Source organism: Anguilla rostrata, chromosome 17 (assembly GCF_018555375.3).
Source record: "Anguilla rostrata isolate EN2019 chromosome 17, ASM1855537v3, whole genome shotgun sequence".
Classification (NCBI taxonomy): domain Eukaryota; kingdom Metazoa; phylum Chordata; class Actinopteri; order Anguilliformes; family Anguillidae; genus Anguilla; species Anguilla rostrata.
Window position 1 is genome coordinate 5,592,180 of NC_057949.1, and position 13,796 is coordinate 5,605,975.

The window sequence follows — 13,796 nt, forward strand, 5'->3', positions numbered from 1 at the left end:
TGTCCAAGTAGGACACACATGGTATTTACTGCCACAGTCTTAATTACAAACCATCTCCTGCAGCCTGGATTTTAATATGTGGGTCATAATGAATACATTTGAACCTCCTTCTGTAATCATTAATCTTCTTAGAAAACAGGAGTGCTTTTTAGGGTTGTGTTCAATTTCAAAACAAAGCATGACAAAGTCTAAAAATAAAATTATGCTTTAACTGTTTGCTGATTAAATCATGTTGCTTTGCGGAAATTAATAACTGACCCTTCGCCCTCGGAAGAACTGGGCATGCTCAGTCAAAGAGAAGGGGTACTTTCACATAGGCTGGCTGTGTATCGGTAGAAGCCGAAGGGGTACTTTCACATAGGCTGGCTGTGTATCGGTAGAAGCCGAAGGGGTACTTTCACATAGGCTGGCTGTGTATCGGTAGAAGCAGAAGGGGTACTTTCACATAGGCTGGCTGTGTATCGGTAGAAGCCGAAGGGGTACTTTCACATAGGCTTGCTGTGTATCGGTAGAAGCCGAAGGGGTACTTTCACATAGGCTGGCTGTGTATCGGTAGAAGCCGAAGGGGTACTTTCACATAGGCTGGCTGTGTATCGGTAGAAGCCGAAGGGGTACTTTCACATAGGCTGGCTGTGTATCGGTAGAAGCCGAAGGGGTACTTTCACATAGGCTGGCTGTGTATCGGTAGAAGCCGCTGCTGGGGTTAGACTGAACTGTCTGATGTCGGGATTAGTCCGGTGTGGGCGTGGCTGCTATTAACCCAGCTGTCTGAGATGGCTGCAGGGTGACTGCAAACAAAATCCCCGGCATTCTTAAATCAGCAGTCCCTTTAATTTAGGACAGCTTTTCAGGGATACACGTCTCCTGTCAGTCAATCAGTTAGCAGCCACGGCACAGTCTATTAAATTCATAACATGTATTCATACATTCACTGCAAGATAGAACATACATGTGCAGGGTTGTGTAGGTATGGCAACCGGTATGATTTCCACATGATCAGATTAAAGCACTGTGTTTCTAATGTCAAAATATAAGTATGTTACATAATGCATAATCGCCTATGATCTATGCTGACTGTGAGTATTTCCAGGATACATAAAGCTACCGCAGTGTACAGAATGGCACTGTTTTGTTCTCAGTGGGCTTAAGAATTTGAGACCTTTGAGAATGTTTCCTGGAAAGGACCCAACCACAGACTATTAAATTCCTCCATCCTTCCCTGCCTGTTTATTCAAAATCTGCAGGAAGGGTGGGAAGTTTAAATATCTCTCTGGCCAAGTAGCCAGGTTCAAACGTGAGAAAAAAACGTTTTTTGCACACTTGAATTTTCTTTCAACCTTGTTATATCAGCCGGGACACTTTCTGACATGTATTCCCTCTACAAAACTGACAGCGCGCGCTCGCGTGTGTGTGAGCTCGTGCTTGCAGGTTGTCACTGTCACTCCTCCTTCCCATCCCATCCAATGAATGTCAATGAAAACCAAGCTGGCCTCATCCGACTTGTTGAGTGACGATGGGGGAGGGTCACGTGTGCAGTAGTAGTTCGGAGCAGCACGGCTTGTAGTGTGGAATAGCTTGTAGTTTACGCCTCATTTACTGGAACTGCAGACAGAGAATATAACTGGCATGTACCGCACTGTTAACTTATTGAACATTTCTCGTTGGACGCAGAGAGGACGTGTTTGTGATTGCTTTGCATTGCCAAAGACAGACAGAGGGTCATGTCTGCGGGAGTAAATGGGATTCAAATGCCGCCTCCGTAGATCTCTCACCGAGTCGGAGCCTTGCTGTGCAGGTTGGTCTACTTTGTAAAGTTACGGCTGCCTTTATAACCATATACTTTCACCAGAGGCGAAATAACCTATGTTTACACATCAGATGCTCAATTAAATATATTGACACAATGCTACATGCCCATTGCTTCTGAGTGCGAGCAGGATAAACTTGTTAGTTGCAGCGAACTGGATTTATTGTAGGAGCAGTTAGCGAGCCACAATTGACAGTCACCAATTCAACACTTTAGCGAAAATGTTTATTTTGAAGAGTTTCCGTCGTTTAAGCGTGTAGCTTGTGACCGTGTATGTAAACACGTACTAGGGCTACATCTGAGCTACATATTCATAATTGATAAGCTCCGTTTCTCATCTGTTGCTAGCCCATGGTTTAGAATGTTTTGCGTGCATACAATATAATTGTTATTGTGCTTTAGATCATTTGAATTAAACCCATTCATGACACCGATGCTGTTCCCACTTCGCTTTCGCAAGATGTTGCTTCAGTGGTGTAAATGCCGCATTACGACCGCTTACCGACTGGTGATGAATGATCTGTAGCTTGGCAGTTTATGACCGATGATGAGTTTTTAAATTGCGAACATAAAAATTTGGATCACGTGACCATCATGCGCAAGTCACATTATCAGAGTTTCTTTGGATAGTCTAGCATACACAAGTTGTAGCCCACAATGTTTAAAGTGGCGGTCATATAAGCACTGGTTCTCATGAGCAAAATTCGGAAGTCCCGGTATGGTGTCCCGGTCCGTTCCAGCCCACTTCAAGACCTGATAGCCCCGACATGTTTTCCAATAGATCTAGGAAACTGTCACCAAATTTACAACTTCTCAGTTTAAGTTATTGCGATCCGATTGGTCTGTGAAGTTATAACCAGTGTTGTGTTGAAACTCAGTGGTTAAATTTGCTAGACCCACACAAGGTAATCTGTCAGAAGTAGCACCTGACCCAAGCGCATCCCCAGAATATGGGCACTTACCTCACCTTGGAGTGTCAGTTTGGTCAGGCTTACAATGCCTATAATTACCTTACAAGTGTGTGCCTACCTGGTGAGGCTGTGGTTTGCCATACCGGCTAACTTTCCCAGAAAGGTTGAGACTTGCTTGTTTTGTAGCACTGCGTGAAAAGAATACTAAATGTCCAGTTTACTCTTGGTACAGCACTGCAAATACATACAAAATCACACAAAGTTGTGGTACACAACTGGTCCCCTAACAAAAATAGAGAACACACAGGCATCATTTGATAGGCAAGCATGGTGGGGGATGTCTGGCTCTTCTGGATAATGTGAGCAGTAAGTCTGTTTTATCCAATTTTCCCACTAAATGGGTAGCCTGGTTTTTCCTTTGATCAGTTGTCTCACTGAATAGAGTTAGACTTTTGGCACAAAATAAGAGAGTACAAGATCATAGGTAGATAATGGTATCTTAGTATCAAATTTAAGAACACAGAGAAGAAAAATGAATCTGTCTGAATGTTGGGTGAGGTTACCTCAGGTAAAATGTTTTTTTTATTTATTTCAAACATTGCTGGCTGTAACTACAAACCTGGTGATACATTAGAGCAGGGCCTTGCTGTAAAAGAGCATGCATGCTCAGTCAACCTACCCTGAATAAAGAAGAGGTTAATAAATAAACAACAAAAGAATAAATAAATATGTAGTATGATAGGATCAGAGTTTTAATGGTCAGGGCTGTGGTAGGGTTAGGGTTAGGGTTAGAGGGATATGATCAGTGCATATTCACTCTCATGCATCTTGTCTTTTTTCAGTTAGCCTGTTACTCATGTATAAATTGCCTTGAAAACGGTGTACACCCTCTGTAAATGGGTGTTGTATTTTGAGTGACCTTTTGCCTATGTGAGCAGGGACCATGGATCCCCAGCTTTAAACCCTGGGCCAATGGCTTTTAATTTACTGAGCTGATGGAAGTGGTTTTGATTGCACGAGCTTTCTTGGCAACATCGGTTTTCAATTGGCAGGATTGGACAACTCCCTTTCAATAAAGGTAATACAGGAAATGAACAAAAAAATCCCATTGATTTATTTGGAAATATAATTACCAGAGAACACTATGGGTATGTTTTAATTTATAAATTGAATTTTGCTTAATTTCCTAAATTGACCAAATTGAAATTGAGTTGGCCCTCAATCCTGATAATTTGCTGACAGGTAGGTGTATAAAGGTATCCCCCTGCTAAACTTTACGCAGTGTAAATTCTACAAGGTCAGTCCAGTGTGTGGAGCAGAGAGATAACATTGCAAGTTCTCTCTGAGTCCTTCGGTCAGAGAGACAAACGGAAAGAGGTGATGCCAAAAATTGCATCACTCATGGACACGGAGCTGTCTCACAGTCTGTCCTTCAGAAAGTCGTTCATGGACACCGAGCTGTCTCACAGTTTGTCCTTCAGAAAGTCACTCATGGACGCGGAGCTGTCTCGCAGTCTGTCCTTCAGAAAGTGAAATCAGAGAGCATAACAACCTGGCTATGCAATCAGTCACATAAAACTCCCTCTAAATAATAATTTTGGGCCGGTCAGTTGCCTTAGGCTAGGGCTTACGCTAGATATGTAAAAATACTGCAGTTAAAAAATAGTTTTGTGTTGGTATTCTGTATGCCTATTTTATGGGGTTTCCTACTGTTGCTGGGTAACAGATACAGGATCGTGTCTTATGTGGCAGTGCCAAAAGGCAAGTGAAGTGAAAGTAGACGCCAACAATTTCGGTTCCAATCCAGTGGTTAATATTGAAGATTAGATTACAATGATAAGCATGTCACAAAAGAGTTGGCACAAACCTGGAGGTTTTGGAGACTGCAAAGTTTACAAATTGGGTTTATGCTTTGAAGTTTCTCATTTTAGGTGCTGCAAGGTAAGATCTGGAGCCGATCAGTGTATTGAGCTCCCGGCTCGCTGCAGAATGCTTCTTTTCAATTTTGACTGGCAGAAGAGTGGACAGTGGGTGGGCAGGCTGAATGTTTTAATGGTGTGGACATAGGAACAGGGCAGACATGGGAGCAGAAGGGTGGGCAGTGGGTGGGGATGGGTGGGTGGGTGCTGCGGACGCAGGAACAGGGCGGATGTCGAAAGGCTCTACACTGGGATCCTGTCCCATCTTGGGTCATCGTTGGCGTGAAACCGCACAAACACCGCCGGCCAAAGTTACTCGGTCAGTTTCGGGAGTTTTGGGGTTGGGTGCACATGAGGCCTCACGCCCACAGGACGAGCAGCTGCTGTGATTTCACAGTGAGGAGGAGGACCTCCGCCCCCCCGCCCCCTGGGAATCACCGCAGAATCCTAAAACTCACCAGATGCTCCCGAGGTCCTTACATCCTCTGACAGAGACAGAAAGGGGGTCACGTGACAGGAAATGTCTCGGCGGGGAATCCGACTTCTGACCTGGCTGGAGCATCTGTAAGCGGGGTGCAGAGTTGACCACCGCGAGACGGTCTCCAGATACCCCGCTCTAGCGTTCCTTTTCGTTCTCTTTGCATTTTAACTTCAGGAGATTCCGGTTTTAGTAGGCACTTCTGGTGCTGCATTGCAGCGCAGAACGTCCAGTGCAAGCCGTTATATTATTGGCCGTGCCCCTTATGAATATTAATGAGGGTGCATATAATTAGAGTGTCTGGACGTCAACAGTTGGGAGATTAGCTTTGTAAGTGTTGCCTCCTGGTTGTTGAGAGGAGTATCTCTGGGTGTGTTAGGTTTGCGTCGGTCAGTGCTGCCACGGTCTGGATTCAGTTCAAACCGTGGGGGTGCATCGCTGCATGAAGATCCATCAGAACCGCGACACAGCCGTGACCAAACTGTGACAGAACCGTGAAATCCCCGTGAAGGGAGCCCAACCCCCCCTGTTCCTACGGGCGGGTGCGTAGGCGCGTTCAGTCTCTGCTCCTGCAGTTCGGGGGTCGGCTCAACTTGCAGTCCCAGGCGCCCCCTCTCCAGGGAGCCCCGGTAGCTCCTTTTGGACGGGGAGCAGAATACCCTCTCCTGTGTCTTCACGTGAGATCGGTTCCCAGAGTTCGGAAGTGGTTTTTTTTACAAGTGATCGGGGATTTGCTCCTTTCAGGGTGCAACCCGCTTCTGAGCTGACATCAGATTGGGGAGAGCTCAGTCGGTACTGAAATGCGACAGGGGAGACCTTACCAGCCACAAAGTGACAAGCCAGCAAGTTTGCTTGTGGCACTGGAACTGCATTTTGCGATAAGACTGTTTTCATGAGGGGGGGAAAAAAGGCCAATTTGAAAATTTCATATGTGTATGTTTTGCAATAAGCATTGCCCTAGTAAATCAGAGGCTTCAGTGTTTTCCTAAGCTGGTAAAGTACACGCTACTCTCAGTTGTGTGGTGACTGCGGGAGTTTGAGGAATGTGAGTCACCCTGTAACTGTAGAGTGGAGAGTGGGCGCCGTTGACTGTTTTAAATTCCCAGGAATGCTTGCATCTTGCCAGCTTGAGCAGTGTTTTGTTATGGTCTCTCTCTCTCTCTCTCTTGAGAAAAAATGCAGCCAAACAGAGGAGTAAAGAGGCTGGACTTGATAAGCGGCTTCCTCCAAACCGTCAGCCTTGAGCTTCGCGTGCGCCGTGACTTCAGATCTCGAGCCGTCTGATGTCACCACAGGAAATCAGCCAAAGGGGACTGCGGGGCCCCTCATCCACAGAGCGTCTGAATACGAGCGCTTTATCTCGGATCGGGCCTCCCCCCGTGCGCGTCGTAGCCAGATCCGCTGCGGGCTCGAAGGCAGAACCCGGTCCTCGGGCGACGCTCGTATTCACAAAGCATCAGAGAGCGGGAGCGCCGATGTGGGACGAGGTCCTCCTCTGTCCGTTTCTGCCCTTATTCACGGAGCGGCTACGTGCTGCCTTCCCGTGCCTCGGCTTTCTCAAGCGGCCGGATCTGGGAAACAGAACCTCGTTGAGCGACTGTTATTGAATGGTTTCTGTGGGAGTTTTAATAGCTTAGCGGTTAGCCTTCGGCCTTAGCAACGGCCGTCTTACAGCTTTCATTTTACGCATCCGTTCGTGCGGCTGGATCGGATTTAACCTCGCCTCTCGCGATTGGCTGTTTTTTTTGTTTTGCTCCGGCCTCCCCTGAATCCCCCCTCAGCCCGATGACGTCAGAGCCAGTCAGGGGCTGGCCCTCTGTTCTGCGATCGGGATGGCCCACGCCCCGGTGCCAGAAAGCCCTCGGGTACTAAGGTTACAAAACTGACCAGGAAAACAATCCCTGTGCTGACTTCTTTCCCAGCCAGCCTCTAAAATCAAGACATCAGTTTACAAGCGTTTAACATTGTCTGGAAACGGTCCATTAAAGGCACAGTTCAATTTGCGCTTTGTGTCCGATGAGCACGTTCATCTTATAGCATACATTCACAATTATTAATGTGTTTTTAATATTGCGCTGGTTCTTCTTTCGTTGAGTGTAGTGGTCTCAGGTTGCATGCAACAAAGGAAATGGTTCCCACAGGAAATTAGATTAAATGTAATTTTTGAAAGAATGCACACACGTATAACCTCTGGAGTTGTAAGGTCGGTTGTACAAGCTGCTTTGGAGTTACTTGAAGGGCATTTAGTTGCTTTACACCACAGACCCCGTAATGTCCCTATACCTGCCATTTGTAAAGTTGAAACTTCTGTAAATATCTAAAATATCCTTCATTGCGCACGAGAAATGTCTGAGCCAACTGAAAACTGAACTAATTTCAGAAGACCGCATGAAGTAGCTTTTAGCAACACAGAAACTCGTAACGTGTTAATGTCGCTCAGCTGTAGAGGGACAGATAACCGTGAACGTTCCTCATGCCTCAATGTAATCTTTTCATGTGTGTTAGTTTGATTGTGTATCAAGTATGGCAGAAGATGCCGTATGTAAACATAACATCACATCGGAGTTGGAGAACTTAAAGTGGCAACTGGAAAAATCCGCCCAGGGAAATTTTCGTTACAAGTTGACAAACCGGTCTTGGAAAATGGGACACCAGAATTTGAGTAATAGTGTGACAGTCAAAACAAGTGCACAGTAAGGACACTTCCTGACGTCTGCACGTGCAGAAAGGTCATCCCAGGGGGATGGGGGGGTGGGGGGGTGTCATCATATTGCTCGGTGACCTCTGCCTGAACTCCAGTGCTATGCTTGTGTGTAGCTGTCCCAGAGGCAGGGCCCCTTTAGGTACTGTGCAGTGTGAATCAGCTCATTTTGTGGCCCCGCTTTAACCTCAGAGAGAAGAGAGAGGTCCGGATCGAGCTGGTTGTAGACTGGAGGTTCTGTTCTTCTAAGTTTACCTGATTAATCACAGAGCGCTGATTCTTCAAACCCGACATATTTCAACTAGAGCCAGCAGACTTGGGTACAAGGAGGAGCACGCACTTCAGAATGCTGATTGCCAGAGGGTGTGTTCAGCAACAACAAAGCCAAATACTAAATGCCCCGAAGACATTTGTGACTGGAAAAATCAGTATTTCCTGATTAATCAGGAGCGCGCGATTGAAAAGCTAACCGCACGCTGCAAAAATATCTGTCTGTTTATTCATACTGACAAAACAATGGCACACGTTCTGTCACACCTGCGACTCCGCGTCACTCGTGCCTGGTGGGGAGAGGTGCGTTTAAGGGCACTGAAAAGCGTTGAGCTTTAAGAAACACGACTGAAAAATGGCCTTGGTGTTTGGGAAAGGGAGAGTGCCTTACCAGAGACGTACTGAAAACACCATTTCAGTGCCGCCTGTTTGCTTCTCGCTGTTTTTACAGCCGAGCTGTTTAGAGGAGTTTAACTGACCCCCCCCCCTCCCTCTCCCCCCCCCCCCCTCGCTGTGTTGCAGCTGATCCTGCCCCCGTGGGTCCCGCGCCATGTGGAGCTGCGTGCTGTCCAATGAGACGGACGACAGGGCGGACCAGCGGCTGTGCCAGGACCTGGGCCTGGCGCTGTCGGTGCTGTCGCTGGCCTACCTGCTGGTCTGCTTCCCCACCGGCCTCTGCTACAACGCCCTGCTGGTGGCGGTCAACCTCTCCAACAAGGTGTCCATGACCATGCCCGACGTCTACTTCGTCAACATGGCGGTGGCCGGCCTCCTGCTGGGCGCCCTGGCGCCCGTGGAGCTCCTGGGCCCCGCCTACACCCGCTGGCCCGCCTGGGACCCCGGCAACGAGGTCTTCGTGGGCCTCCTCATCCTCTTCGACGTGTGCGCGCTGGTCACCATGTACTCCACGGCCCTGCTGAGCCTGGACTACTACATCGAGCGGGCCCTGCCGCACACCTACATGTCCAGCGTCTACAACACCAAGCACGTGTGCGGCTTCCTCTGGGGCGGGGCGGCGCTCACCAGCTTCTCCTCGCTGCTCTTCCACGTCTGCGGCCACGCCTCCGCCAAGATGGCCGAGTGCGCCAAGATGCGCGACAAGGAGGCGGCCGACGGCATCATGATGCTGGTGGGCTACGCCGTGCCGGCGGCGGCCGTGCTCTACGCCCTGGCGCTCGTCCTGCGGATCCGCCGCGAGGCCGCGTCCCTGGAGCCGGACCCCGGCAGCCCCGACCCCGCGGCGCAGCGCCTCCTGCTGGCGTCCGTGTGCGCGCAGTTCCTGCTCTGGACGCCGTACTACGCCGGGCTGCTGGCGCACGCCGTCTCCGGCGGGGCCGGCGCCCTTCCCGGCAGGCCGAGGGGCAGCACGTACCACTTCCTGCGGCGGCTGGCGCAGCTCCTGGCCTTCTCCAGCAGCTTCGTCACGCCGCTGGTGTACCGGCTGATGAGCCGCGACTTCTCCCACAAGCTCCGGCGGCTGCTCCGGAGGCTCCCGGGAAGGAAGCGCGGCTGCGGCCACGCCCACGACCCCGCCGCGGCGCAGCAGGTAGTCACGTAGCCCCTCCCCCCACCCCACCCCCCGCCACGTTTCACCTCAAGGCCAGAGATAGGACCCAGCAAAACCCAATCGCGACAGGCGGACCTGGCTCACAACATTCCCCCTTATTCCCTTCCGGGCGACGGCAAGCGGGAGAGACCACTAAGTGCGGCTTTCCTGACCGAGGGAGCCCTGATAGCGGCTACAGAAAAGCTAAAACCCTCGCAGGTCTCCTCTCTCCTCTGTGCCTCTTGTTCTCCGTGAACGGGACAGGGCGATCTTCCGTCGCGCGAAGAATTCGGCTTTTCCACAGCTCCCCCTTCCTGTGAGAAAGAGACGGTGTCTGTACCTCAGTGTGACCCCCCCAGGGCATTGCTGGCTGAGCCTCTCTGGGCCCAAGTCCTCAAACACATCGAGCGGAACGTAGTGACCTGCAAACCGCTTCTCTTCTTCACAAACACAACCGCTTGCCGCTCACACACACAACATACGCTGGATGGGAGTGTGTGGAAAGGTGTGCTTCTCTTTTAATGATCTGTGGCTGTGTGGCATACAGTGTGTTTGCGTGTGCCTGCGTGTGTGAGTGTGTGTGTGTGCCTGTGTCTGTGTGTGCACGTGTGTTTGTGTGAGTGAGTGTGTGTGTGTGTGCACGTGTGTTTGTGTGTGTGTGTGTGCACGTGTGTTTGTGTGAGTGAGTGAGTGTGTGTGTGTGTGCACGTGTGTTTGTGTGTGTGTGTGTGCACGTGTGTTTGTGTGAGTGAGTGAGTGTGTGTGTGTGTGTGCGTGTGCGTGTGTCTGTGTGTGCACGTGTGTTTGTGTGAGTGAGTGTGTGTGTGTGTGCACGTGTGTTGTGTGTGTGTGTGCACGTGTGTTTGTGTGAGTGAGTGAGTGTGTGTGTGTGTGTGCGTGTGCGTGTGTCTGTGTGTGCACGTGTGTTTGTGTGAGTGAGTGTGTGTGTGTGTGCACGTGTGTGTGTGCGCGTGTGTCTGTGTGTGCACGTGTGTCTGTGTGTGTGTGCACGTGTGTTTGTGTGAGTGTGTGTGTGCGAGCGCGTGTGACTGTGTGTGTGTGTGTGCGCGTGTGTGAGAGAGACCCACATAGCTACGATGTAAAGAGTAAAACAGACTCATTTAATTTCTAAACCTGCGACCTCATAGACCTGTAATATGATGCAGTTTTATTTATAGACCTGTGATATGATACAGTTTCATTCATAGACCTGTAATACAATACAGTTTTATTTCTTAGACCTGTAATATAATACAGTTTCACAGGTTTCTGTATGCAACCACAAACCACAGTGCTGTCAGTACCTTTACTGAAACTCTAGCTACATTTTAATTCACTCAGCACAGTTGAAAAAGTGTCATATATTTTACTTGGAAGTGTCATGTATGCATGTCAAAAACGCACTGAGGTAAAGACGTCTGCTCGCTGGGTCTTTTCAGACCAAGCCGATGTACGCCGCGTTGAGAGGCCGCGGTCAGAACGCACCGCAGGCCGCCTACGCGTAAATTCCAGGCATTCGGCTTTCGCTCTACTCGCACGTAATGCAGACGGGCTTTCAGGACTGCAGACGAACGCACTTCAGCTAATTATCTCGACGGAGCAAAGTCCTCTTCAGCCCAGTTCAGCACGCGCATTTTGGTGGGACGAAATGGAATATTCCGCCAGTAAAACTGTGGGATAGTTTATGGCCAGTTATTTTGCAGTTATAATACCTTACACTGGGGGAGGATTTGAGGAGATTTTTTTTGTCATACAAGCAAACCTGGAAAGTAGCGGGCGTCTGAAACAACAGGTATGGCATCCAGTCCTTAAATTAGATGAACTAACAGTTTTTCTTTCTTCACACTGTATAATTATGATTATGATACACATTTTCTTAAATTGCCCACCAGACATTTGATATGTAAAAAGTAGGCTAATTATACATTTTTGTCACGGACAAAGCAGGCTAATTATTGTCACAGACAAATAGCCATATCTGTCCCGAGCGGTTGGCTTTGGCTGTGTGCTGCTCAGTAGCGTCAGAATCACATAAACATTATGGTCCCCTGCAAAGCAAGCAACTCCAATAAGAGCATCACTCAAAATGGAGCCTTTGCAAAGTACTGTCCCCTTTTTTTTTTATAATGAATCCAACAGCCTGTAGTCCACAGATTTGAATACATCCATCACAGATATACACAGAAATGATTGCTGCTTGTCGATACTAAATATATCATCTGGAGGGCTAAGCACAGGTGTACCAATAAGGGAGGCGAAAGCGTTAACCCTTTGTATCTTAAATGGCAAAACCACAGTTTGGACAAATCATGTGCAACTCGACAGAATGAGCTGATGTTATTACTTAATCATACAAAAATCAATATTTTTAAAAGTACTGTATGCGTTATCTATAAAGGCAATGGCATTTTAAACCCAATTATGGAGACTTCAAAATATATTTAATTTTATGAGAGTAAGCTACAAACAGGAAGATCCTTTCAAAGGTTGAGAAAAGCAAAATGTCCTTTTCAGATCTCGAGGCTTTCTGTGTATTTATACTGGTATGTATGTACATATATATTAAAAAATGTCTGTATATATTGTATGTTAGAGATTTACTGGAAAAAAAAACACAAATTCACTTTAAAAAGTACAGAATTACGTTCCGAGATATATTTACATACTTTAATGTCTATAATCTACTCTGCTGTCCTTTGTGTCAGTGCTGATGAATAATTAAATAAACTAACACGAATGTAAAATACTGTGGTTTTATCGATTTATGAACTTTTGGTCTGTTACTTCTCAAGATGTCATTTCTTCCACAACTCTCCACATCCCCATAACCCTTCTCCAAATATTATTATTATTGTTATTATATTATTATATTACATTACATTTACATTACAGGCATTTAGCAGACGCTCTTATCCAGAGCAACTTACATTGTATATAATTATACGGCTGGATATATACAGGAGCAATGCAGGTTAAGTACCTTGCTCAAGGGTACAATGGCAGTGTCCTACCGGGGAATCGAACCTGCGACCTTTAGGTTACAAGACCAACTCCTTAGCCATTATACTACACTGCCGCCAAATTGTTATTATTATTATTATATTATTATTATTATTATTATTATTATTTTTATTATTGTTATTGTTATTATTATTATATTTACGTTTGTTTAAAGGACTAATCTTTCTTTTTTGGCTAACGCTACTCAGTACACTCTCATTGCTGCTGGCTCTGTTCTCTGAGATGCTACCTGCTCCCTCTGAGATGCTGGCTCTGTGTTCCCAGATGCTGGCTGAAGGCCCTGTTTCCGTAAGGGGCCAAGGGTTTCTGGGGAGATCTGTTTACATTCGGTGGTGCAGAGCAACCCCAAAGCCCCTGACATCACTCCGGCCTGAAACCTGGTCACGCGTACAGCTGTGTGCGTGTGCGTGTGTGTGTGTGTGTGCTCGCGAACACGCAGTGCCCGTGTTCATATCACGCCTACAGCTGTGTGTGTGTGTATGGGTGAACACGCCCATGTTCATATCACACCTACAGCTGTGTGTGTGTGTGCATGAACACGCAGTGCCCGTGTTTATATCACCTGTCAGTCAAGGCCACTCGATAGGACAGGAACATCCTTGGAATTCTGGGAATTTATGGCACTACACTGTATGCCCTGTAAATGCCCTATTCTAGTTATTTCAGGAGAAAGGGGCCTCTATATTACAGTTATTCAGGAAAAAGGGGCCTCTATATTACAGTTATTCAGGAGAAAGGGCCTCTATATTACAGTTATTCGGGAGAAAATGCCCCTATATTACAGTTATTCAGGAGCAAGGGGCTCTATATTACAGTTATTCAGGAGAAAGGGGCTCTATATTACAGTTATTCAGGAGAAAGGGGCTCTATATTACAGTTATTCAGGAGAAAGGGGCCTCTATATTACAGTTATTCAGGAGAAAGGGGCTCTATATTACAGTTATTCAGGAGAAAGGGGCTCTATATTACAGTTATTCAGGAGAAAGGGGCCTCTATATTACAGTTATTCAGGAGAAAATGCCCCTATATTACAGTTATTCAGGAGCAAGGGGCTCTATATTACAGTTATTCAGGAGAAAGGGGCCTCTATATTACAGTTATTCAGGAAAAAGGGGCCTCTATATTACAGTTATTCAGGAGAAA

The 13,796-nt window shown here is 47.4% G+C and overlaps 1 protein-coding gene across 1 annotated transcript; it reads left to right on the forward strand.

The window, feature by feature from the left end:
* Positions 1-1,493: 1,493 nt before the first annotated feature.
* Positions 1,494-11,135, forward strand: LOC135243654 (probable G-protein coupled receptor 146). The gene is made up of 2 exons (XM_064315630.1): positions 1,494-1,795; positions 8,609-11,135. Exon 2 carries the CDS (start codon positions 8,637-8,639, stop codon positions 9,642-9,644), a length of 1,008 nt encoding a protein of 335 aa, XP_064171700.1. The 5' UTR covers positions 1,494-1,795; positions 8,609-8,636; the 3' UTR covers positions 9,645-11,135.
* Positions 11,136-13,796: the final 2,661 nt, after the last annotated feature.